Source organism: Delphinus delphis, chromosome 7, assembly GCF_949987515.2.
Source record: "Delphinus delphis chromosome 7, mDelDel1.2, whole genome shotgun sequence".
NCBI lineage: Eukaryota > Metazoa > Chordata > Mammalia > Artiodactyla > Delphinidae > Delphinus > Delphinus delphis.
Genome location: NC_082689.1, coordinates 4,820,203 through 4,846,773, shown reverse-complemented (window position 1 = coordinate 4,846,773; position 26,571 = coordinate 4,820,203). Strand labels below are relative to the sequence as shown.

At 47.1% G+C, this 26,571-nt stretch overlaps 1 protein-coding gene across 7 annotated transcripts in view; it reads left to right on the top strand.

Moving 5' to 3' along the window:
* AGAP1 (ArfGAP with GTPase domain, ankyrin repeat and PH domain 1) overlaps nt 1–26,571 on the top strand; it is a 557,152-nt gene that overhangs the window by 459,046 nt on the left and 71,535 nt on the right. For 4 of the 7 annotated variants that reach the window (XM_060015879.1, XM_060015878.1, XM_060015876.1 and 1 more), the window contains one exon: nt 24,093–24,247. In XM_060015879.1, coding sequence (XP_059871862.1) covers nt 24,093–24,247 — 155 coding nt within the window. Of the gene's footprint in view, nt 1–9,574; nt 9,650–24,092; nt 24,248–26,571 lie in introns of all 7 variants that reach the window. The other 3 variants (XM_060015874.1, XM_060015877.1, XM_060015873.1) reach the window with 1 other exon arrangement.

The window sequence follows — 26,571 nt, the reverse complement described above, 5'->3', positions numbered from 1 at the left end:
GATAAAGTGCCCTTTTCATCACATCATATCGAGGGTACGTCATCACGTCATCACGTCATATCGAGGGTACACACTATCAGCGTGACTTGTGACTATCAGTGTTGACCTTGATCACCTAGCTTGACGCTGTGTTTGTCAGTTTCCTCCACTGTGGGTTTCTCCCTTCCGCATCCCCACTTCCACACTCTCCGCTTCATGGGGAGTCTCTCTGCACAGCCCTCAGTTAAGCAGTGGAGAGTTATGCACCGCCTGCTTTAGGTGGGACACCTGTGTAAACTCTTTGAAATTCTTTCTGCATGGAAGCTTGGCCTCTTCTCCCCATTTATTAATTTATTCAGTCATTTATATCGGCACGGACTCTTGGATATTTCTTTATACTTGAGGTTATCATCCAGTACTACTTTGTTTTTCTTCATGCTCAAATTGTTCCAGCTTCAGCCATCGGGGGCTCTTTCACTTAGCTCCCGCGCCCTTTTGTCCTTACCCCCATCAAGGTGGGTTTTGTTTACCTGTTTGTCTTAGCACTTCTTTACTCTCTAGAACTACAAGATGCTTCAGGCGCATGTTGCATTTTTCCTAGAATTAGCCATTTCTCCAAAGGACCCCTGGTTCTGTTTATTGGAGATGGTATAAGAAACCAAGATCTGGGGTCTAGGTATGCTCGTTGCTACTGGGATGTCATTTCTTCTTGGTCTTCTCAGCAGACTTAGCAAAGAGAAGAAATACATGTGTGTATTCTAGCATGTATATACACATATATATAAATATTTCTATATGTAATTATCTGTACCTGTATTAAGTGAAACAGATTATAGTATCTTTAATAGCATAAAATTGGAAATCACTAAATGTTTAACAGTAAGGATTGGCTACAACTATGATATATTTTAACTCCACAATGCAACTGTTAAAAGGGATAGTTTTGAAAACTCTGGTAACTGTAGCACCTTACATACAAAAGTAGTACAGCTCTGTCAGAGCTATACTTACAAGTGTGATAATTACATATGTATATGGATAAGAACTTTAAAAGGAAAATGGAAGGGGTAGTTAGATTAGTCCTGGTTTATTCTTAATATTATATACTGCTATGAAATTAATTTTGCTTCTGCAATAATATTCAAGTAATCTAACGTGTTCTTGCTGGAAGCTGAATAAAGTTAATGTATTTAAATTATTTTTAAATGAAAGAAATGACACATTTGTTATTTTGTTGTGTCAGCACTGCAGTACTTTTCCAGGCCCTCCTTGGGTAATAACGACATTGTTTAATCATTCACAATAACCAAGGAGCATGCTGAGAAGTTGTGAAGTTATAGTCAAGCAGTTTTAGGGGGAAGAAATCTGTTAGCGCTTAAAGGAATGTATTTCCATAATAGCAAGAAGAATCAAAAGTTTCGAATTCTTCTTTTGTTTTCCTCCTCTGATCTTTGTACTTGATTGACTCAGTAAGTACCAAGGATCTTATGGCTTCCAGGATTTCTCAAGCCACAAATCAGAATGCTATTGAGAATTTCCGGTGAAGTCCTTCTTTAAATGCAAAATGTTAAAAACATTTTCTAGAAGATATTTTCACCAGTCTTCTCAGATTCAGATGGCCACAGGGGGAATATGATGGACTGAATAACCCCAAAGGGTATCATTTCACTTGGTGGTTGTAGGAAGTCAGCTACAAAGATGGCAGATCAAATGCAATGTCTGCCATTGTTGAAGCTGGTGGTCCAGTGATCACAGCCCCTCAATTACAGCCCTTCCAGGGAGCACAAGCCACAGTCATTAAATCATTTTGCCTTTGATTAGGTGCTCTCACTGCTCATTGCCTTTGAAATGTGATAGTGCAATTTGAAGTTTTATTAAAAAACTTTTTTCTAGAATTGCTGAGAAAGATGTTGTGTTTTAAAAAAAAAAAAAAAAATCGGAAAAAGGCCTGCCATGTATTCTATTGGAGGAGATTGAGAAGAAGAAAAAGAAAAAGGAAGGAAAGAGGAAAAAAGGAAAGACGAATGTTTCCCATTATCACTCATTTCAGTCTCAGAAAGCCTAAGGTGGTCCCCGCGTGCCGGCCTTCCCCTCCCAGCACTGGCAGCCTTGGGCCTGCCTACCACTTCTCAGAGCAGCCGGCCCTCGGAGAGGGGGCACGAGACGGGGACAGGTCGGGAGACCCTCCACCTCGCCCAGACGCTGCCCCTGCTTGCCTGGGCGAGCACAGTTGCTCACGGATCTCACAAAAGATGACCTTCACACACATCATCCAGCTTGAACAAACTGATCTGAACCTCACTCTTCTTGCTTACGTGAGAATTTGATTCACTTTTTGTTTCTGTTTTGAAGCCACGTGTCCAGTCCTCTACTACGGAAGGGTTAGGGTATACGTTACCCTGTTCGCTAAGAAACCAGGCCTAAAAAAAAAGCAGTGTTCCTCGTGATGCTGGGGACCCAACAGTCACGAGTGGCCTCTGTTCTTACACCCTTATCACATCCCAAAAGAGAGTGAAGCCGAGAGGCCAGGGAGCCCCGATTTCAACATCCTAACAAGCCACCACCCCCGCCCCGCAAAAGCCTCCCCTTCTCAAAATGAGTAGCTACTCCCTGAAGACATGGAAAGAAGTTTCCATCATGTACTGATGTATTTCTCATCTCCACCTGAGAATGTGTCAAAGCTAAAACGGGGGTATTCTACGTGAAGTCACTTTTTTATTTCAGTCCCTATTGAAAGTTATACTCGCAGTTGTCAAACTGAAATACCCAATTAATTTGGGGTACCCTTGAACCCTCGCTCTGCAACTCAGTGTGTTTCTAGGCCGAAAGGGAAACTAACGCTCCACCTAATTGGAACTTCTGGTTTTATGGCGTATCCTGGAGTTTTTGTTTCGTTTTTATTTTCCATGTTTTCCGGGGTTAATGGTGTTTTCTGCGCGCGTCTACATTAGCCCACTATGTGGAAGCCCTCGGCAGTTTTCAAATCCTAAGAGCTGTAAAGAAGCCCCCGATACCGAAATTGTATTGGCTGTTAAGAAAGCAGTTATGAGTTATTGGAAATGGAATTAAAATTGTCTAATTAAGGGTCGATTCCTTATTTCGGAGTTCTGTTTGGTTTGGTATTTTGTCTTGTGTCCCGTGACTTCAAATTACGAAAAGAACACTCATCTTGCTGGAAACGGGGAAGGATGAAGTTATTTTGCTTCCTGCACATTTGTCCTATTTTGCTTGGCCTCAGGTTTTGTTTAATCCTCTCAAAGGCCCTTTTAATGGACGTTTCAACATGACTACCTCTCTGTGTGGTAGCCTCTAGGAAACGACCATTATGTCAAGCCCCTTCACAGCTAAAGTAGTGAGTTCACATAGTGGAAGAATCTTCGGGGTTGCATCTTATGGGAAAAAAAGAAAAAAAACCCACTGCCTTTTTATAAAAGAACAGAACATTTACCCAGTCTTGTTGAGCACATGAATGTTCAGATGGCCGGCACAAAAGAAATCTCCAATCTCTAACCTCACAATGAAATTGCACCGACAAAAGATCGCGGGACACCGGGCGCACTAAAGTGGAAGGGACACAAAACCACAGCAGAATCCGACCCTGCCTGCAGAGGTTCCTGGGGGACTGCCTTTATCCAGCATCCTGGTGCCACGGTCCGGCTGCAATGCTCCAGGGAGCCCATGCAGTCCCCCCTGCACATGTGGCATTTATACTGATGGCATCTCTACAAATAAATAAATACACATCCGTGTGGACGAGGAACAGTGCTATCAAACGAGGTTATCACGTGGCTCCTCCAGGAGGTAGAAGTTTACACTCCCTGGTAGGAATGGAGACGGTTATTTGTTTCGTGCTGAGACAAGACAGTCTTAGAAATGAGTGGCACACCCTCGTCAAGCCAGCCCCTTCTTCTGCCTAGGTAGAAAGGTCCGATTAGTTCTCGTAATTGATTCTGAGGGCCGCAGTGTGCATTTCGCCAGCCCCGCTCGGTGCACACCAGGGATGTAATTCATGCACACTTGAGCGTCCAACATGGCTGACAGGGCTCGGACACACAGCTCCTGGCTGCATCATTTTTTAATCAGCTCTCTGAGGAATATTTATCTAATCAACAGAGAGCGCTGTCCGAAGGAGACCAGAGGGGGCGTTAATACAAGTCTGTGGCCTCCTGGTACTAGGATGCAGGAAGAGTTTAGGATAAAACCCTGCCTGTTTGAGCATGCCAACAGACTGCAGAATATTTTTATTCCACTTGTAAAGAGCTAGTCAGAGGATTCTCACGTTGGAGCTCTGCCGTGTGATTCGTTCTCAGACATTCATTCGCCGTAGTTAAAATTTTGTTGTTGCTGTTTTTAGAGAAACAGGATGACTTTTCCTTTAAAATAAAATTTTAAATGCCTCATGATCATGACAGGAACTTGTATGAAAAGCTGTAGCTTCCAGAAATAAATCGGTGTGTAATGATTGGGGGTCGTTAACTCTAAATGATTCCAGCTACTCTTGGTAGAAAGCCGTAATTTGCACGTTTTCCCTTTCTCTCTGTTTCCTTTGAAAAGATGGTGACTGTCTGTTAGTAATTTCGAGGAGTTGAGTGTATGCTGCTATACCTCATATGGTCATCCGAGCACAAAAATCATCATTTATAACTCCCAGACACCTTAGAGAAATGTTCTGTGAATTCAGCTTCATATCAGCTTTTCTTCTTTAGATGTACGACTCAGGACGGGCAGCAGTTGGGAGCTGCGTGAGCTGGGTCACAGCCACCCACCTGCCAATCTGGTAGCGCACTGCCCCAGAAAATTAATCAGTGCAGAATGTGGACCTCAGGGCTGCGCTCAGGAGGGGACAGTGTCACGTGACATCCCCCAGTGCGCACGCTCCTACACTGGTCACCGTTAGTACCAGAGTCACCTCTCTTTTTCCTCCCTTTGTAATTCAAAGATCGCCTTAAAAATTCGGTTTTACTAACACCTTCAGTGTTCATATGCAAGAGGGCTCTTTATTAATTTTAAGGGGAAGTGACAATACCACTGTTACTATAGGGTGGTAAACTTTGTGTTTTCTTATCATGTGGGGCATGAGTACTGTCTTCACCTGCCTTTTGCAAAATTTTAATCCCCAGAAAATATCTTCCAACCAACCTAATGACGAGTTTCACCTCCTCCTCTGTGTTTCATTCTCAACCATCAGCTGTGTGTCCCGTGTGCCGCCTCTTGCTGTGATATTCACGTAGTAGCCTGGTGTTTAACCCAAGTTCACGGTTCACGTTTTGGCGCCATTATGGGGAGAATGCTACACTGTCCTGCTGAAGGCTCCCTTTCCTGGGTCTGCTGACGTTTCTGCCAACCCAGACTGGGGTTCAGAAAGTTCCATTTAACTTGCAGGCTGCAAGGAGAAGTGGCCCATCTCACCGTCTGCATTGGGGATGACAGTTGGTTTGCACTAGATCTGGGATTACGTGCTGTGGGGTTCTGTGTCCATTGAGAGGTTATGCATGTTCTCAAACACCGGACAAGATGCTGAGACATGTGCCATTTAAATAGTTATATAAGGCATCGTGGCAACTTGCTCACAGAAGAGACTCTTGTTTATCCAGTCAGCAGAACAGCAGAATGGAAAACACTGATGGAATGCCCACAGTCTGCTGCCTTTTTGTCCAAAACCAGGGGAGATTCTTGTATTGAAGTAATAGTTTCATGAGAAATAACATGAGTGAGAAAAGCAAAGTAAGTTCATCTTTGTTTAAAAGAAAGAAACTATATTCCTGAAATATTTTTTAAAACAAAATTTTTTAATTAAAATAAAAATCATCCAGAAAATTTAGTCATTTGAGCTAGTCTACGCGACGTCCTCAAGAATCGCCGTCCAGATTACCGCAGTTTGTTTATCCATTCATTCACTGAAGGACGTCTCGGTTGCTTCCAAGTTGGGGCAGTATTATACAGCACCTAGAAGAAATGAGCTATCGGGCTTCCCTGGTGGCGCAGTGGTGGAGAGTCCGCCTGCCGATGCCGAGGACACGGGTTCGTGCCCCGGTCCGGGAAGATCCCACATGCCGCAGAGCGGCTGGGCCCGTGAGCCATGGCCGCTGAGCCTGCGCGTCCGGAGCCTGTGCTCCTCAACAGGAGAGGCCACAGCAGTGAGAGGCCCGCGTACCACAAAACAAAACAAAAAAAAGAAATGAGCTATCAATCAAGCCATTAAAAAGACACGGAGGAAAGTTAAATGCATATGACTAAGCGAAGGAAGCCAATCTGAAAAGGCTGCCAATTGTATGATTCCAACCATATGACATTCTGGAAAAGGCAAAACTGATGAAAAGATCAGTGGTTGCCGGACCACGGAAGATTTTAGGGCAGTGAAACTCTTCTGTCTGATGCTATAAGGGCGGATGCACGTCAGTATACATTTGTTCAGATCCATAGAAAGTGTAACACCAACAGCGAACCCTCATGTAAACTATGGACGTTGGGAAATAATGATGCGTCAGTGTGGGTTCATTTATTCTAAGAAATGTACCACTCTGGTGTGGGATGTTGATATTGGGAGAGGTTGTGTGTGGGGTGAGTAGGGGGTGGACAGCAGCTACATGGCAACTCACTATTTTGCATCCAATTTTGCTGTGAACCTAAAACTTCTCTAAACAATAAAGTTTATTTTAAAAAAAAAGAATCACCGTCTATTCCAAAGGCCTGCGGTCACGGGGTGCTGCCAGCGTGACGGCCATGCGTGTGCTGGTCAGTGGAGCTCGGCATCCAGCCCGCGGCAGCAGGTTGGATAATTCCTGGGTCCGTGTGGTGCGGTGTCTTCGTTTCCTTTAGCGGTGAATCCAGGCAGCAGCATTGCACATAACCGAGATTTTATTGATGATAATATGATTGTATTTGCCCGTTGAGAAGCTTCTAAACAAGTGGACTTAGAGCAATCAATGCCCCAGGAGACAAATGCATGTCTCAGGACCTTGGTATCAGCCAGAAAAAGTCCATTTGTTTAAGAGGAAGAAAAAGGCATGACATTTTACACATTAAAATTGATTATTTCATCAATAGGTTAATAGAAAACCAGGCTGCAAGTTCACGTCCTGCTTATATATCCATATGGTAATGGGAGACTGGGGTATGAAAAATGCAAGGCGGAAAGCAGGCAGGAAAGGTTTTCTGCACCAGAGCTCCCCTCCCTTGCACAGAGGTGCCCAGCCCAGATTCTGCCTATTTATATGTAAATGCTTTAGAAAGAGGTAACTTTTTCCACTGAGGAGTGCAGCCTCTGTGGCCACGACTTTCTGGAACTTGTGAAACATGGGCCAAGACGCCAGAGCTCGGGCTGTTGAAATAATTAAGCACACGCTTAATTCTGTGAATGTCTCAGTTATACGAGGAACTCAGTAAATATCCACTGAACATTTCCAAAGTAAACACTCGAAAACCGTGACCGGTTTCCTTTGTCTCGAATGACATTTGTAATAGTGGGTGTACCTGAGACTCCCGTTGCCATGTGTGGTGTTACCTGGGACAGGTAACCTTAGAGATAAGATACCTTAAGGATGTAGAGATAAGGGAAACTTCTCCACTGATGGAAGACTAAATTTAGACGCATATATTATAGAAGGGTCTCAGTCACCAACCTTACTAGGTTAGAGATGACATTTCTTTTATTGTTTTTTTAAATTTATTTTATTGAAATACAGTTGACTTACAATGTTGCGTTAATTTCTGCTGTACAGCAAAGTGATTCAGTTAACACATATATATACATTCTTTTTCATATTCTTTTCCATTATGGTTTATCACAGGTTATTGAATATAGTTCCCTGTGCTATACAGTAGGACCTTGTTGTTTATCTATGCTATATATAATAGTTTGCATCTGCTAACCCCAAATTCCCAAGACATTTTTTATTAAATTATTTGGGTTTTCAAGCCACAAGGTCATTGTTAGTTGGTTAGTTATAGCTTCACTTTTTCTCATTTCGAATCAGGTGACAGCTAACTCACAGCTAGTTTGTACTCTCATTAACATAAAATTTGCCTCCTGATTATACAGTACCGTTTGGGAATTGCGTTGGTTCCCTTCCGTGTTCCTGTTTCTCGCGTGTATCTTATATTGTCGCCCCAGAGCAATCCAATGTGCACCAAAGTGCTTGAGATTCGCTCCAGCAGCAGAACCCCTTGTGAAGACCGGGGGTCTGGAGTTCTGGGAAGACCTGAAGCCTCCACCGTACTAGTTGAGGTTGAGTCTTTTGGCCTTAATGCTACCAAAGGCAAGAACAGCCAATCTGTCCTAAGCCAGGAATGCTTTGGGGTGAGAGAGCTGGCCACTGGCCAGTGCATGCCTCGCTTTTTGGTCAGCCTGTGACCGAGTGGGTTAGCCTAGCTTTCTGCGGTGAGCTTCAGACACACCTGCGGAAATGCACACACCTGCCTCGCCAGGTGAGCGCTTCTTACCTGCATAAACAAGTGGTCATCCAATGAAAGCCGCGTGCAAGGTTTGACGAGTTTCTCTTCCCGGCTGTGGAAGTCAGAAGAGACAGATGGTCCGATTATGCCCCTTCTTCAGGAGCGTGGGTGACTGGCTGTCACCGACCACGCTGTCCGTCCAGCGCTTAGATCTGTAGTCACATTAGCCTGAAGACTTGCTCCTCAAAACCCTGTTTAACTCTTTGCTTTTTGCAACGTGTCTCCTCTGAAGGGCTGGCAGGAGGCAGCCTCTTGGCCACAGGTGTCTGCATTCCTGAGTGGGGGGTTGGGAGGGCGGAGGAGGTGAGGAGGTGTCAGTGGAGAAGAGGGTCCGCGGAGGTGGGAGGGGGGCATCTCACCCCTGTTAGTCACAGCACGCTGTGTCAGCCGTGGGCATGTCATGCCTGTGTTAAACTTGTCCCGCACTTCACTTCTGAACCCAGGACTGCTCTGTGGGTAACTTGGTGTTTGTCTTTTTCTCTCGGACGCTTTCTTCAGTGAGCTGAGAGCTTAAGGAGGCACGTGCTCTGTGGGTTCCTCCATTCAGAGCCTCCAGCCTCCTCCCCATAGGAAGGAGAATGGACCACCCTTCAACCACAGCAAGATGGTAGTCGAGTTTTGCTAGTGTAGGTTCCTGTCCAGATCAAAATACGTCTGGGGAGAAAGTACTTCATTTTTTAACAGCGCTGGGCTTTGCACACCTACCGTCTGTAGCATACACAGGAACGGCTAATCACTAGAGTCCCTTCTGATTTGACATGCTCCCAGCGTTTTGCCAAATCAGAGGGCTTATGGCGACCCGCCTCGTAGCTCCTTCAAAAGATGCTACCAGCCCCCAGGGAAGAGACCAGCTTTGCACTGTCTTGAGTAGCCGCGTGTGGAACCCAGCAGGGCGAAAGGGGTGCATGGGCTTCCTTGCCTGGGCGTTTGTTGGATTCTGTGCAAAGCTAAGGATGCTTTTTTGGCCTTCCTCTGCCCTTCCTGAGTTTCTCTGCGCTTTGGGGTGGTGAGGCCCGGCCGGGAGGCCGGAGGTGACGTCACGTGCTACTTGGACATTTCTCTTCTCCCCTTTTCATCTGTTTCTTTTCCTTTTTGTTTTCTCTCTTGTTCCCCCTCTCCCCTATCTGCTCTCGGGATGCAGCCAAACGCAAAGCATGGAAACTAAACCGTGTTGGTAGCCTGCGAAATATCCACACCAGCAGCACCAACACCGAAGGTAACGCCGCCCCTCCCCCCCCACGCCGCGTCCTCCCAGCCTTCCTGCCTCCCTGCCTCTCCAGCGCACAACTGGAAATGCGATTCGCCCAAAGCCGCATGCACCCTGATTGTGTTTGCACAGTCATTCCCGTGGTCTTTCCATCTTTCTGTTTGTGTGTTTTATTTTCCCATTCATGTTCCTTCCAGCTTACTTAAATTTTGACCTTTCCCTTGCAGTCGAACTGATGTTTAAATTACTTCACAAACCTATTTTCTTCTCTTTTTTCTTTTCCTTTATACATGTGAGCACTCAATGTAATGTTTCCCAAGTTATTACAGTTTTTAAAAGTGGTAGTATCAGGTGTAATGATCTGTAGCCAAATACAGTAGTGTGCCGTGACATTTAAGTAACAGTCTTAATTTGTTTTGTGGAAACATTCTCCATAATGCTCTCTGCAGCTCTAATACAGAGGCAGCCAGGCCCGGGTCATTTGCATGGCCTGCTATTGCTTGTAAATTCAGTATATTGTTGTGTTTCTAAAGGTCGTCTGGTGCCAAAGTTCACAAATTGACTTGCGTTGCTTTTTTCACCGAAGACAGCCGTCATTGCTTTTGTATAATAGCAGATTGAATTTCCCCCCACCCCAGCCTTCATTTGAAACAACACAATTATAAATTGCCCTTTTTTTTTATGATTACAAATGTCAAGGGTCAGAATTATTTTGATGCCAAGCAAAGGAAAACCACCCCCATCGGCCCAGGCCCTTATAAGGGAGGCTGGCGTACAATCCGTGTGATGCAAAATAGGTCACAATCCAGTGATCTCGGGATAATAGGGGGACATTTTTTTTCACTTAAATGCAAGCCAAATGGGTCAAGTAATCGCAAGCTCGTGCCCTAACACTAATTGACTTATTTGGGGGTGATTATAACTGTAATATTTTTCTTAATGTCACTGTTTTCTGGGCTGTTGGTTTTAGCAATTGGCAAGCAGTGGCATTAAATCTCTTGTAAATTTTAAATTGCACACTATTTCTGTAAACAAGTCCCCCTCTTCACATCCCAGTCATTAACCTTTGCTGATTTATATCACCATCCTTTTTTCCTTCCTTTCACAATTACTCCTGTCTCGCCACCGAAAGCCCTGCTCTCAGCCAGAAGGAAAAAAAAATGAATCCGGAAAACAAAACTACATTTTCACGATGGCTTGTTAAAGACCTGTTTTTAATCATCATTTGTTTTTTCATTCCTCAAGGGGAAACGGTCGTCTGTTAAGGTACCAATGGAACTTGACCCCCCCGGTATCTTCTTTCAAAGCATTCGTTTAAGAGAGACAAAATGAGAGAGGAAGAGAACAGAATTTTAGAAACAGTCACATGCAGTATTATGTCTTGTTGTCTTTTAAAGGGTATTAAGTATTCTCATTCACTATTTTTTAATGTTAGTGTTTCAACTTAGCGTGCGTAATCATCTCTCCCCTGTGTCCGTATCAGATACGCTTTTCTTTTGTATGTGTGTGCATTTATCACAACAAGTGTGTTTATTGACTCTCAGCCTTTAAAAAATATTGGTGAGGTCTGGTTTTACCTGTGGTTATTTACAAAGCTGGGGGGCAGGAGGAGGCAGGCAGACAGCCCCCCCGAGACTTGCTGTTGGGGATCTTCCTGGAGACGCTGGCAGGGAGGTGTCTCACGACAGGTGTGACAGTTTGCAGAAGTGGGAACTTCTCAGCCTTGACCAACCAGGTAACCTGCAACACTGCCCTGCCCAGCCCTCCTGGGTGGGGAGGGACCATGATGCTCTCTGCTGTCTGAAATCTGTAAATACGGTTAACACTACCCACTCAGGGTCCCTCGTCAATGGCCAACGCTACGCAAGGCAGTCCTGAACATATCGGAGTAAATAATGACTAGTCTCCTTCACATTTTCTTTCATTTCTCTTCGGCATTCGATTACATTTATGAATCTTCAGTTAAGCGACATGACCATTCTTCATTTACTTTAGGTTTCTTTCGAGATTAATGTCTGTCTGCATCCAGTCTCATTTCATACAGCTTTCAGTATAATAGTACTGAATTCCTATAATTATATAACATAAATTATCAGAATGCCTTTCTGATTTCCGGTCTTTTGCTATATGATGTCATCACATCTTCTCTGTCTATAAAATCATCCTTTCGGAAAATTCATATCCCGAACATTCTAACTTTTGTCGTAACCTGAGACCTTGAGTGTTCCACTAAGTGCACCCATCTCCAAATGGACTAGTTTTTAAACTGGTCCACTTGAGTAATCTGTTCAGAGGTACCCACAAAATATTGTTGACACCAGAGTTTCTTATAGAGGAAGTTAGGACTTGAGGGGGGAGAGGGGAGAGTGCCCGCTGTGCGCCAGGCCCTGTCCTAGAAGTATGTCCACGCCCCTCAGTGCAGATCTAGAGAGAACAGCCCAGACGTTACGGGACTCACCCGAGGATTCAGGCTGGTGAAAGACAGGTAGGACCAAGAAATGAACCTGATGGTCTTTCTCCAAAGCCCTTTTATTCTTACGTTCATCGTTCTGGCCTCTGTGCTACATTATCTCATTGAATCTTCACTGGCAGGTAGGTACTTCGTTACAGAAGAGAAGTTGGAGTTTCGACAAGTCAAGTGATATTCTGCAGGACGAATAGCTGGCATCTTCTGGAGACAGGACATATGCCCAGATCTCTCAGCTCCAGGACCCACTCCTGGGTGCTCATGGAAATGGTCAAAGATGGACGTCAGGAGTGATAAAAACGAATTAAACCGAACTAATTGGGGAAGCACATAGACAGGATTAGAAAACAAACAAAAATATGTTTCTCTTCCCCTTTTTTTTTGTCCATTGGGCTAATTATCTCTGAAACCAAGCTGGAAACCTCATTGGTGTGTATTGTATTGCCCTAATTTTAAAATCTTTGTTACTTTGTAACAATTCAGCTCTTTCCCAGGGTTGGTGAAATTCAAGTTCCTTCCACAAGAATGCAACTTTAACTTTTCCATCTCAGAAGCCTGCGGACTGCGATGGAAAGTTTATTTATGCTGTGATTCTCCCAATTCATAGCTGCCTCCTACGCCACGAGGAAAATGGATATCAAATTGGGTGGATGAGGCTGGACTTGGGAATGTTCGACTCCATTGGAAACATTTTTCTCAGACCCGAGCAGAAGGTGGACGTTGTGTAGAAGGACACGCGGCAGGGCGGCCGGCTGGCGGTCTGTGAGCAGTGTCGCCCAGGAGGGATCACACAGACTCTGTGCGGGTGTCCTCAGGCCTCTCCTTCCCTGCACTGCTGGGGACAGGGCGGACCATCACCCACTGTGAGTTGGGCCAACAGCGGACTCTTCCGGGGTGTTTCAGCTCTCCTTGCTCCTGCAGAAGAAGGCACGTGATGAAGCGTAAATGGGTAAAGAAGAGATGTATTAGGGAATGAGGGGCGTTTCCTGGGGTGTCAGGCCCACCCACGTTGTATGCATCCAACAGGCCGCGCCACGCAAGTACCAGCCGGGTTCAGTGTAGCCCAGAGTCCCGACTCAGCCCTGCTCGTAGAGTCCGTGTCCCTGGATCTGGAACTTGCCCCAGAGACAGGCCTGTGAAGCCTGTTTGGGGTCCCCCGCCACAACGTGGTGGCCCAGATGGATGAACTCAGAGGTGCCGGACACAGTGTTGCCAAACAGGCCGCACCGTGGAGAAACACGAGTCTCCTTTTGGAGAACACACGTGGTGGGCATCGTTCGTCCCTCGGGCCCAGGTCAGGACTGGCACCCCCTTCCTCCACCAGATGGCCAAGACCATCCCTTCTGTATGAGCAAATGAGAGCAGGCCTTTCCCGTGGCCAGCCTAGCTCCGTGATGCTCTCTCCACCCTCCGGTGTCCACAGTCACAGATCTGAGACGTCCACCTCTTTCCAGTCCAGTTAAATTACAGATGACGATCACACTATCCCTCCTGAGCCGGTGACGAGCCTGCCCAGGTCTTGGGTTCCTGCCACAGTGTGGGTGCCCAATGCTGGGCCCCAGGCAGATGGAGGGGACAGGCTGACGGTCAGCCCAGGCGGGTCAGGCAGAGCGAGGGAGGAGTTCCAGCGAGGCCCTGGGTGCCCTGCGGGTTTAGTGGAGTGCGAGACTACACTGGATTCAGGGGTTTCGGAGTCATGACGGCCTGCAGGGCTGAGTACCCAGACTTCCTGGCATCCTGTCGTGTGGCTCCCCAGTAACCCCTAAGAGAGGTCGTGTCCTTGATCTTTTACAAAAGGAGAAACCAAGGCACAGAGGGGGCAGTCAGGAGCCCCGGGAAGGCACACTGGCACGTGGAGACCGTGGCATGTGGGCTAGGTGTTTGGGTCAGAGCTGCAGCTGAAGCCCGGATGAGGGCTCAGCAATGGACGTGGAGCACACATCCCCGTCGGGACCATGACGCCCAGCAGACGGCTGTCACCGCAGTGGAGGAAAAAGGCCTGAGCTGGTGTGACAAGTCATCCTTCTGAAGGACTCTGCAGTGTCCGAATGCAGTGCCCACCCCAGACCCCAGCAGCTTTCCCCGAGCCCCGTGTGCCTGCAGGCCTGTGCGGGGCCACCGTCTGAGGCCACCTTCCACGCTCAGGCCGGGCTCTTCTTCACCCTAAGTCATTCACATACTTGCAGTCCAACCCTGGTTCCTGGTCAGAAGCCGTGCAACCTTGGGTTCGTGAGCGGCGGTGTGCACAGTGGTTTCAAGCCCAGACTCTTGAGCAGGTGGTACTGGTCTGGTTCTCACGTCCCCACTGCTTAGCTCTAACCTTGGGGTCATTCCTGTGCCCGCCCTCTACCTCAGTCTCCCCATCTGTAAACTGGGGACAGTCGGTGAGGTCATCTATCCAGAGGCAGGTAACACGGTGCCCACGGTCGCCACTACCACTGCTGCTAGCGTGAGGAGCGCCAGGGAGTCTCTACGGCAAAGAGGATTCAGATGCCTGAGCGCCATTTACGTAGTGAGGAGCAGAGATTCGGCAGGAAACGTTGCCCCTGAAAATGTAAGATGGGATTTAAAAGTCAAACTTCTTTTTTCCCAGACTTTTTTCACTACCCTTCCCCAGTTGCATTTACTCTCATCCTCCAAAGAACCGTCAGATGCAGAAATTGGGTTTTTGAGTCCAGTATGCCTGTATCCGATCCCAGCTCTGCCACTTCCGAGCTGTGTGAATTACTGGGGTTGCTGGGTGTCTCCTCCCCTGCTTAGTTTTCTTTCTCCGAAACAGAGACCGTAAAACCTACCTCGAATGACAATTGAAGAAGAAATTGAGAGAGGCGGACGAAGCCCTAACCAGGGAGCTGGGCACACGGCGAGGGTGACCGCGGTGGTTGCTGTGAAACTCACAAATGCTTACGTCATGGAAAACCATCTCCAGGAACACAGTGCGTGGAGCACACAGGTTTTAGGCCTGTGGAATGTGTCCGTGCAGGCAGGGCAAGATGGGCCAAAGCCAGCACTCGTCAAGCATGAATGGCACAGGTTAAGATCTCATGCAGATAAATTCAGATTTAGGAAAGAAACCCTTTGAGCACTAGCTCCAGGACTGACTTTCTGGGGGAGAGATGCAAGACTGCGGGTATTTCCAGCCCTCAACTTTTAAAAGAATGATGAGATTGACAGTCATCCACGCGCTGAGCCGCAACCGCGAGAGAAGAGCTGGGGGCGGAGGCAGCGTGGAAGGTTCTGGAGCCTGCCAGTCGAAGTCTCCCCATCCCCACCCCAGGCTCTGAGCAGAGGAGGGGCCCTGGGCCCCGTGTCCCTGTGATTAGGAGAGCAGGGGACCTCAGAAAAGTGCTGAGTGTAAGTTAGAATGAGTAACAAACGGTAAGCGTGTAGAGCGACCGGTAAATGGCAACGGGGGCCTCCAGGTTTGCTCTTTCTAAACCGAGCGCTTGGGCCTCGAGCTTTCCCGGGGTGCCTGGGCCTGAGCAGGTGCCAGAAAACATGGTAACACATCCGTCTTCTGCCTCCTGAGAGGTTTGCAGTTTGGGATCCAGTCATTTATTTTTTTCAGTTGTTTTATTTTAGACACTCTCCTTAATTTCAGGGAACACGTGGCCCCCTATGCTTCCGGAAGCAGCAGCTTTCGTGCTGCCTGGTTCTCCGGCTGCCCTCCCGCCTCTGTCTAATGTGTTTGGAAAATCAGAACTTCCTTTGTGTTTCCTGAGGATCTTCCTGTGATAACATTTAGCAGTAAACAGTCCTAACTCGGTGACCTCCTCTGGGGTCTTGCTTCTTCACAAAATTAATTCTACTCTTGTCCTAAATTAAACCACAGTACGACACCTCCGTTGGACTCTGGGCTAAACAAAGATATTTACCAAGTTGAGAGCTTGCAAAAATATTTACCCAAGAACCATGACCTGTGTGTGTTTATAAAGACCAAAAAATAACGTTTTCTTTTTGTTGAAAATGAACAGCTCAAGTGGAAGAGGGCATTTTTTTTAACTTATTACTTTTTGCCATAGGTCTTGGCTCTGCACGGTCCTGGAGCAAATCCTTCACATTTATCTTTTCTTACAAAAATGGGAGGAAAAATCGAAAATGGATAAAATCTGACTTTCAGTATTGTGGTGGGTTTGGGGCTGAAATCTTAAACGTGTGTCGTTTTCATCATAATTGGGCAAAATATCTAAACCACATGCTTATTTAATATATGCTTTGAAAGCAGAAGTATTGAAGTATTTTACAAATTGTGGGACTCTTCAGAATTAGCATAAGAGCCTGGGGCTGTGTTTGACCAAGCCTGGCGTAATCTCGAAGGGTGTAGATAGTGGGGGACCTGGGGAGGGGGCAGAATAGCAAACACATTCCATCTCGGTTTCCAACTTTGATGAATTGATAGTGGCTACCTGGAGAACTGGGCTAGGAAAGATTCTGAGGCTCCCTCAGGCCCTTTGGGGTCAGTGATGAAGGTCCTCCCTGGCCTTCAGGGAGGGACAGCATATGCCTTCGTCATCCCAGTCAGTCCCTGCTGGCGCCTCCTTGGACCACAGAGCTGAGACCAGCAGGGTGAAGTGGGCAGCTCAGCCCCAGTTAGTAGATGGCAGAGTGGGAAAGGCCCCAAAAGCGGGAGTGAGGACCCCAAAAATGGGAGCCCCAGACCCCAAGGACACGAAGGAAAGAGAATGTGGAGATTCAGGCAGAAATGGAGAGAAACCCATTGCAAATACTCGTTAATGAGGAAAAGCCCCTTGACCAGTGGTTTGAGTTGCTGTATCATCAGGGCGCTGTGCTGTACCCTAAAACAAAAGTCCCAGTTCTGCGACAACAGAAGTCACAGGTGGAGACGACAGCGATTTCCCTGCGAGCCTTGGCTATTTGATGGTCAGATCATTTTTAAATGGTGACCATCTAGAAGCCTCTGGGCTTGGTGGACCCTTTGGCCACCTCTGCCAGTGGGCACATGGCCCCTCCGTGCTGGACACTGTCATCTCTGCACCATTTAAATAACAGGTTTTCATCATGTTTGTCATTAAATGTGTCGGGAAGGACACTTAGCCTCGTGGACAGAAATAGGCATCCGGGTCTGGGTTCCAGGTTTGCAGGGGAGCCCGGGAACGCGGACCCAGATTCCTCATCCCGCCAACGAAGAAAGTGGGATGAGTGACCTCTGCAGACACTTTGGGTTCTTGTAAATTCAGAAGAGAAACAAATCTCAGCCTCCCCGTACACAGTACACCTGCATCTCGCAGGCATTTTCGAGCCGTTGTGCATCCAATGGGCACAAGCGGCCGGATCCTCGGCCTTTGCAGAAGTACAGGGCAATGGTTCTGGTCCCAGATCTCCTGCCCCTCAAGACAGAGATATGCATCTGTCCGTCTTCCTACCCTTCCACCCGCTCCCCCAAAAGGCATCCTTGTCAGATGTCTGCTGTTGAAAGCAACCTCAAATGTAAATGAGTTACAGCTGTGTTTAGCCCTTTAACCCTTTGCCTGCTAGGATTCCGCAAAAATAATTGATGACTGATTGGCCCATTAACCTTTAAAAAAAAAAAGTTTGACAGCCCGGACTTGTGTAATGAGGAGGGATTCCTTGTGAAATCAGTCTGGTGGCTGAGTTGCTTGCCCCTAAGGAGGCGAAATTAGCCCCACGGGGCCTCGTCTGCATAGAAACTGGACGCAATTAGTGTAATATCCGGTGTTATTAATGTCGTTTGGAATAATTGGGCAGGTTGATTTCGACAGGTTCATGGTGCTAAAATACTATTATAGTGGACCTTTCCACAGCTAACCGTTAAACACGGAAAACTGTTTAAATCCCTATGAGCCCAATCACAGAACTTTATTAAACCACTAAGCCCTGGAATGCCACACTGGGAAACAACACGGTTCTTTTCTTTTCGGGCTCTGGGTGTGGCGGGCTTTGATTTTTTATGATGGGGGGAATCTGGGGGATTGAATTTTGATGATCACCTGTGTATCTAAAACTAAGAAACCTCCTGTAACGTAGATGTCATCAGGAATTTCTACAGCCTGAATTGTATTTTTACAGAATGAATTACATATAAGCTGCTGTAATTGTCACAAAGAGTCGGTTTGTGTCAGTGAACCGAAACCACTTGAAACGTAGCCACTGTTCGTCCTCACCTTCTGAGCTCTCATTCTTCACATTTTAAGTGAGGGTAACATTGGAGAGTAATGCTCCGTCTGTCTTTCTGACTGATTAGCCCCCCACTGCCTATTATTATTTTTATCATTTTTTTATCTAGTTGCTGATACTAAAATAGCATCACAGTGTCACTTCAGAATGTGATGGGATCCTTCTGGTCCACTGGTGGTTTGAATAGGGCTGTATCATCTGACAGAAATTCTTGTTTGAACGTGAGGAGGAGCTTATGTTGTGACTGTTCTGTCCACACAGAGGAAGGGGTGATATTTAGGTCCCCAGATATACTGTTTACTTAATGAGTGTTCATGGTCAGTGCCATGATACAGAAATATAAGCCAGGATTAAATCTAGAGATCTGCCAGGTGTTGATTCAAGAAGATGACCAGGCAGCAGCTTGGAGGCTCCCATCAGGGCTAGATCTTTTCTCCACTGGATTAGTTAGAACTGGATTTGGAAGTGACAGAAATATAAAGGGATTTAGGTTAAAAAAAAAAAAAGGAGGGAGAATGGATTCATTCATCCAATCCAACTGTAGGACAGGCAGCTGGGCTGGCTGCAGGGACCCAGGAACCTGGCAGGTATCGGGTCCATCCCATCCCTGCTTCTCTCTGCTGGTCAGCAGTGTTCTCACCTGTCCACAGATAGTGGCCTAGATAGCAGAGGCTTTCCTTCCCGTGGATAACTTGTGAGCTCTGTCTTGTTCAGTCCAAGGTAAGAGGAAGGAGGCTCTGCGACCCCAGCTCAGATGAGAAAACCTGGAGTAGGACATTTGGGTGATGTGCCCCCCACTAGGACAGATCAGTGGCCAAGAGCCTCCCATGCTCTGATTGTCCTGGTGTAGCTGGGACCGTTCTTCCTTCCCGTGCAGACCAATCACTGGCCACAGAGCCAGAAACGCAGGAAGATGGAAGCTGGAATGTCCCCAGCTTAGACTGCCACATCCATGGCATCATGTCCCCTAGCATTCTCCAGACGTGACCAGTTAAAAAGAAATATGACACTAGCGACAAGCTGGTTAGGGGTTTCTGGGGAAATTACCTTTAAAAGACCCTGGCAGCTTGCTCTTCTGACATCAGGAGTGAGGGAAAATAACAGAAAAGGTCACTGGGAAGTGGGGAGACCCATCCATCTCCTGCTGGACACCCTAGGAGAACTTTTTTTTTTTACTGTTTTATTTTTGAGAAACAAAGCACTGCTGGCCACCTTGAGAGAGGAAAATAATCAGACTGAAAGAGACGATGCCTGTGACGTCCTCAGCATTTTTTTGACACGAACTTGGTATTATTCTTTTTTATATTTATTATTCCAGGCAGTAGATTCATTACAAAGAAACAAGTAGTCCTTCATGGAAGTCATATGTAACATGATTAAAAATGCAACTTCTCTATAATCCTTGTTTGTTTTTTTTTTTTGATCTTAGGAGGCAGAGGAAAGTCATAAGCAGGTATAATTTCGTTCTGAAACCCTAACTGTATCTGTAAGTGTCAACACATTACCCTCCCTCAAAAAGGAAAAAAAAGCCACGTACAGACAGTACCCTGGGAAACACACGAAAACTTAAGCATCAGCTGGGTTCCATTGATGCTGGTGGTATAGAGTGATTACAAGTAAACATGCCCAGATTTTAATCCCTTACTCAGGAAACGGGGAATCCTAGCTAACCGGCTTCTTATAAAGACATCTTCACCGGGGCCTGAAATCCAAAAGAAGGCTTGGAGTAGCACCCCTGTGGGGCTGCCTCTGTACTGAAACGGTGTTAGGGGGCGGTTCCATCCCCTCCTCCCTGCCTTCTCCATGGTGAGCTGGGCCCCTGTCCTCCAGGTAGCCCTGATGTTCGCATCCACAGTTCAGCAAGGAGCCCCTCAGTGTGGCGCACCTGGGAGAGGCCAGCCCAGGAACAGAGGCACCATCAGAGGCCTTTCTGTTTGGGAGCTGTTGCCAGACCCTGTGTGGACAAGGCTGGAGAGGAGCGTCCCCTGCCTCTCCAGGGCTAGGCCAAGCCCTTCGGTTAAAACAATAAATATTTCGCAAAAGCACGCTTGGTCAGCGTTTCACTGCATAGTGAGCTGCTACAGCGTGAAGAGCCTTGACCACAAGTCCTGACACGTACCTGAGTACATGTGCACGCTTCAAAGCCCTCAGAAGCAGACAACTCGTACACAGACGGTCACGGCCATCACCGCTTATTGATGCAGCTGACTTGGTCACCGAAGTATTGGGACTGTAGGTTCTGATTCCCCTCTTCATTATTCGTATAATTGTGTGCCTTTCCAGACTGGCAGTCACCCCACTGGCCTACCCCCTCCAAAAGGAAACTGTCTCAGATGAAGCAGGTGTGGCGCGCTTGCACCATTGGTTCTTAATCAGGATGTGAAACGTGGCTGTGCTTTCCAGGGTCATGCAGTTGTGTTCACGGGGCTCACCTTTCCAATCCCAGCCTTTTCTCATGAGCTGCTCTCCACCAGGCTGGGGGCACGGGATGTCCTGCATCTTTTTGATCTTTTGAGCCTTCCTGGTGTTTCGTTATTGTTAGCGAATCAGCCAGGGTTTCATCTTCCAGAGACAAGCAGGAAACCTCTCTGGCCACTCCCGAGCTTGGGTTAATCCGTCACGTCGAACGCAGTGTGGAGTCTTCTCTTTACCACCTGTTACCAGAGACTGCAGGTTCCGAGTCATCCTCTGTGTTGCTACTTTTAGGGAATTGTTTGGCTTACTCACATTTCTTTGCATCTCTCTTTCCCTACCTCACAGATGGAGAGAAATGAATTTATAAACATATATCTTAAATGTGATTTCTGTTAGATCCTCATGTACAGAAATGCAATTAACGTTTCATTATACTGGTCTTAAATCTTGTCCATTTACTAACTACCACTCTTATTTCTTGACATTTGTAGATTCCTTGGGGTTTCCTATGTAAGCAATCTTGTAATTTGTGAATGACAGTTTGGTGTCTTTTATCTTTCCAGTCTCCGGATCTGTCACTTCCCTGTTTTGTTTCACTGCACCGGCCAGCAGGGCTGAACAGGGGCTGGTACCGTGAACATTTTGGCCTTGAGAGCCCTTGACCTGGTGTGAAATGATTGCTTCTAACATTTCATCCTTAAGAATAATGGTTGGGCTTCCCTGGTGGCGCAGTGGTTGAGGGTCCGCCTGCCGATGCAGGGGACACGGGTTTGTGCCCCGGTCAGGGAAGATCCCACATGCCGCGGAGCGGCTGGGCCCGTGAGCCATGGCCGCTGAGCCTGCGCGTCCGGAGCCTGTACTCCGCAACGGGAGAGGCCGCAACAGTGAGAGGCCCGCGTACCGCAAAAAAAAAAAAAAAAAAGAATAACGGTTCTGTGGGTTCGGATACGTACTCTTTTCCACGGAAAGAGGATTCCTTTCTATTCCTAGTTTGATAAAAGATTTTAATCATATTTTTAATTAAATTTTCCTTCTTCCTTGTCAGGGAGTTATACATTCTACTTCTTTTCTCATAGAGGTTAACCCTGGTATTTTCTCATGTGTGCCTAGTTTACCAAAGTCTAAAGTTAGTTCTTAACTCCCCTGTGGAACAATGCAAAGTCCTAGGGCATTTTAACTCCAGGGTCCCCATGTCCACTTTCATTTCTCTAGTATTTTGCACCTTCCCCAAATTAGACATGACAAGAAAAGTAGTATTTGATATAATTTTTATTCAGGTGTATTTCCATACTTATCCATTTGCTCCCTAACCCATCTGGTTCAGATCTTTGTAGAATCTTCTGAAGTGTGTCTTTTACCAGTTCCTCTAGGGAGGGGCTCTTGATTCTTTCAGTTTTTTATATGAAAATATCCTTATTCCACTCTGGTTCTTGAAAGAGAGATTTCCTGTCTCCGTGTGTCGGTTGCATCCCAGCTGCCCTTCTCCTCTCCCCCTTCGGGGACCGAGACCATCTCGTTCAGCCCCTTCCCTGAGCTGTCCCGGGTCCGCTCCAGGTGACGCCCTGCTTGGCCCCTTACGCAGGGTGGGCCTGCGCTCCACGCCTGCTTTTCCACAGCCCCACGATGCACCCCTGTCCCAGGAGCTTTTAACAGCTTTGAGAAGCTGTTTTTTAAGAGCTGTTTTTTAAGCTGTTTTTTAAGAGCTTTGAGAAGCTGACGGGGGCCGTGGACCCTCTTGTTGGAGAAACGTTACCCCCCATGAGGCTGGGCGCGCCGATAGGAGAGTCCCTGACCTTCCTTCACGTGCTGTTGAGAACAGGTTCCACAGATTGAGGCCCAGCCCGCCAGCAGGTTGAATTCTAAAAGAGCAGCGATGCTGATGTCACCGAGAACACGGTTCTGTTGTTATCAGGGTACATAAAGATTTCATGAAAAGGTGGCATAGCCCTGTATCTGTGGCAGTCTGTGTTGGAGCAGCTCCCCAGACCTGGGTGTGCTCGACAAAGACACAAGCATCCTGTTCCCACCTGCCCAGATCAGTGGGGTCAGGTGGGAGGGGCTCTCAGCCACAGTAGTGGGAGCTGCTTCTCTTCTGAGACGAAAGGGGAGGAGAAGAGGGCGTCTGGAGGAGAGGGCTTCTCTTCTGAGACGAAAGGGGAGGAGGAGAGGGCGTCTGGACTGCAGTTGCTTCGGAGACTGAGGGAGCATCCTTGTCTCGGAGGCCGAGGGCTCCAGTGAGGCAGGGCCTTGAGAAGGGGCGGGGCCAACCCAGCAGCACGGAGCCTTGCAGAGGTCAGGGGCCATGAGGAGTGCTGGGGACGCAGGCTAGAGGACCCGAGAGTGTGGAAGGGGGAGGTTTGTGCAGATGCGAGCAAGCCGAGTGTGGGTGACAGAGGTAATTGACGAACGTGGAGGTCAGCTGGGTGGGCAGCAGGTTATTCACGTTATTAGTAACACTTGCTCGCCAGGGGCTCGTGATGCAGCTGGCTCTGCGACAAGTGATGGGAAACTGCCGATCACGTGAGACATGCTGGTGCCTGAAAGTCCAGCTCCACACGTCTTCATGGTTACCTGTGGCTGGTTACGCTGTCTGCACGTGGCCCCTGCTCTGCCTTTCATTCCGTGGCAGAGGCCGGAGGTTAGATCAGAACAGGGGACGCACACCAGCGCTCACGGAGGGTGTTGGGCGTGGGCCTGAGCTAGTGTACGTCATTTCGCCAGTGGAAAACACAGCAAAGGAGGCAGCTTTCCCCTCCCATTTTAAGGGTGAGGAAATGAACCCAGCACGGGTTGAGAACTTGTCCAGACTCCAGCATGCCAAGTGGCAGAGCAGGATTTAAATGTAAGGACCCCCCTTCCTGGTACACAGTGGCCCCTTCAAATCGCCTGGAATTTCACTCGCTCCTCCAGACTAAAACCTTCCCCGCTGTAGCTGGTCTTCTGCCCTAAAAGGACAGACGTCCTCAGGCCTCCCTCTTTGCCGGGGTGTATCTGTGGATTGGCGCACAGGTGCTTATGAAGAAATTAAATTGTATCCTGAGATGAGCAGTGTTCACTTGATTTTCATCCCCCTGTCAATTTCAGCAGCCGGCCACGAGTTACAATATTACGTCCCTGAGTTGCTTCATCTGTGCCCAGCACAGAGACACTGACATCACACGCTGATTTTCATTTTTCCTCATCCCCTGAGCATTGATTGAAACCTAGCTAAGCCACGCTGGCTTTAGGAACCAAATCTGGAGTGTTGGGAGGTCTGCAGATTCAGATCTCCGCTGCGGGGCGGCCGGTCCTGTGTGTGCCTCGGCCCCATGCAGGCGCGATTGAACCCAAAGGCACTTTCATGACCGAGGGCTGGCGGAGGGGCCATGATCTCATGAAAGCTAAACTCTTCATCCCCACCACTCTGTGTTTCAGAACAAGAAGAAAACTTTGAGTTTATCATTGTGTCCCTCACTGGCCAGACGTGGCACTTTGAAGCCACCACCTACGAGGAGCGAGACGCGTGGGTCCAGGCCATCGAGAGTCAGATCCTCGCCAGCTTACAGTCGTGCGAGAGCAGCAAGAATAAGGTAAAACCCGGAGCAGCCTGCCGCGCCCCCCCAAGGCCCCACCACCAAAATCAAGAGCGCTGATCCTGAAACGGAAATGGGTGGGGGAGGGGAGAGCATCGGGTGAGACGTGCAATTGGCAAGACTCTTAAATGTTTCTGAGCAGAATGCAAAATAATTGCAAAGATAAAAAAGAATTGTGTCGATATGTGTCCTGTGTCATAGATTAGTAGCCTAGCTTAACCACGTTCGGATGGCAGAATATCCCAGTTTAAATCTTTGCTCTCTTGACTCATCCCAAATGTAAAGTATTGACCTTTTATTGGAGATCGTAGAATCTTTTGGACCCTTGTGGCTTCTTTGTTCACACTGATTTTTGCTTTAGGCTGAATACCCTCAGGAAAAGAAGTGCAGACTTAAGAGGAGGCACTGTTCCGTTCTCATAAATGTCTCAAATTCAAATCCACGTCGAGTTAGAAAACTGACCCTTAGTACAGGCTTCGATGAAAAGCGCATGCACATATATGAGCATATGCAAAGGGCTTAGGGAAGAGAAAATGTCCATTTTCTAAATTCTGTTGATAAAGCCTGGTATGGGGTTTATTCAATTAGAGTTCATTCTTTTGCATTTGTTTAGCTAGGAAAAGCAGACTTTAACCTGCATTTTCTGAATTACTGCCCAATGATATTCCTTATACAAAGGTCATTTTTCTCATTTCCCTTTTCCCAGCAGAGATTCCTTCACAAATCATTATTTTAATGCTTGGATATTTTTAACCCCTTCTCTGGGACACTTTAAAGTCTCGGAGAGCATTTTGAGTTTTCAAACTGTGAACAACCAGAAGCCAGGAGAAAGAACATTGCCTCCCAACCTGCAATTTCGTTTGTAACCATTTAAAGACATTTCTGCCAATGATTTATGTTCCACTTTGTCATTAAGAAGGGAGTCTGTCTTTCAAAAAGATGGAGTGTCTTATTTTATTACCCTCTTTAACCAGGGTAAACCAGACCACAGTCATTATTATTATAATGTAATTTGCCTCTCTTTTTTAAAGATGTTTTATACCCACAGTGAGGAGAATCAGGGCCTTTCATTTCTGAGCACCTTGGCTTTATTGAGTCACGGCTGCAGATGCGGCTTCTGAAGCAAACTCGGGATGCTTCCGCATCTCCTGTCGATGGGGACTGAGGACACCTGTCACCCACAAAGCTCAGGAACTCGGTTTCAGAACAGGCGTTGGGAGGGCACGTGTGGCTGAACAGACAAACGCATCTCCAAATTTTGCATAAAATCACAGTATCTCAAGTCAGACCCTGAATGTATGCCGGGTCATCGGATTCAGGAGGGTGGGGGACGGCACGCGCCTTTTCTGTTTCACACCCTTGCCAGATGCCTCCCCGCTCTCTGTGAAAACAGACAGTGTCACCTCGGCCTGATGCGAGCACCAACCTTACAGGGCTTCCCCTTTTCTCTCGATAGACGTGTGCCATCAGGGGCCAGCGTTCCCCGTGAGAGAAGGGCTCACTGAGCACTTTGGGCGCTTGGTGAACAGGTGTGACGGTGCACAGCATGGAAATAATAGCCACAAGGAACAGCTGCAGGGGAAAATACAGCCTCCGCTGAGAATGGGCTGTAAGGTGTTCTAGCTGCCCGTGGATAATTCAGAATTGGGAGCAATTGTAGATATACGTACTTATGCCCTAGAGATTATAGAGGTAGACAGAAGACACATCTCTGTACGTGCACACACACACTCCAGATACCAGTAGAAATTGTTAAACACACTTCGAATACTTGGGCATCTAACCAAAGGGAATAAAACCGCAATGATGCATTATGCTAATCAGACAGTGGCAATTAATAAATTACAGTTTACGATTAAGCAGTAAGCAATTGTTTCACAGCAAACAATTTGACATAAGATGGTTCCACTTGTGAATAATTTTTACATGAAAATCAAGCTTATTCTAAGTGCCCTCTGGGATTTATTTGGCATTAGCCATTATATTAAATGGATGCGTCATAAGCCTTAAAACCATGTACGTCTTTTTACCTGGTCCTCCTGTTTTGAAGAATTCATCCTTAGTCAATAATCACGAATTTGTGCAAAGAGTTAGCAGTAAGCTATTCACAGCACTGCTGATAGCAGACAGAAGTTGGAAGCAGTCTAAATGTCCATCAAGGAAAACAATGTAACTAAGTCTTCATAAGTGGAATATTATGCAGCCATTTAAAATGATGCCAGAGTTGCTCTGACCCTTTTCCTAAGGAGTCTTGGTGCTGAAAGACTGAAAATCAGTAACATAGGTAACAGCTACCTTCCAAAATCAAATTTAAACATATA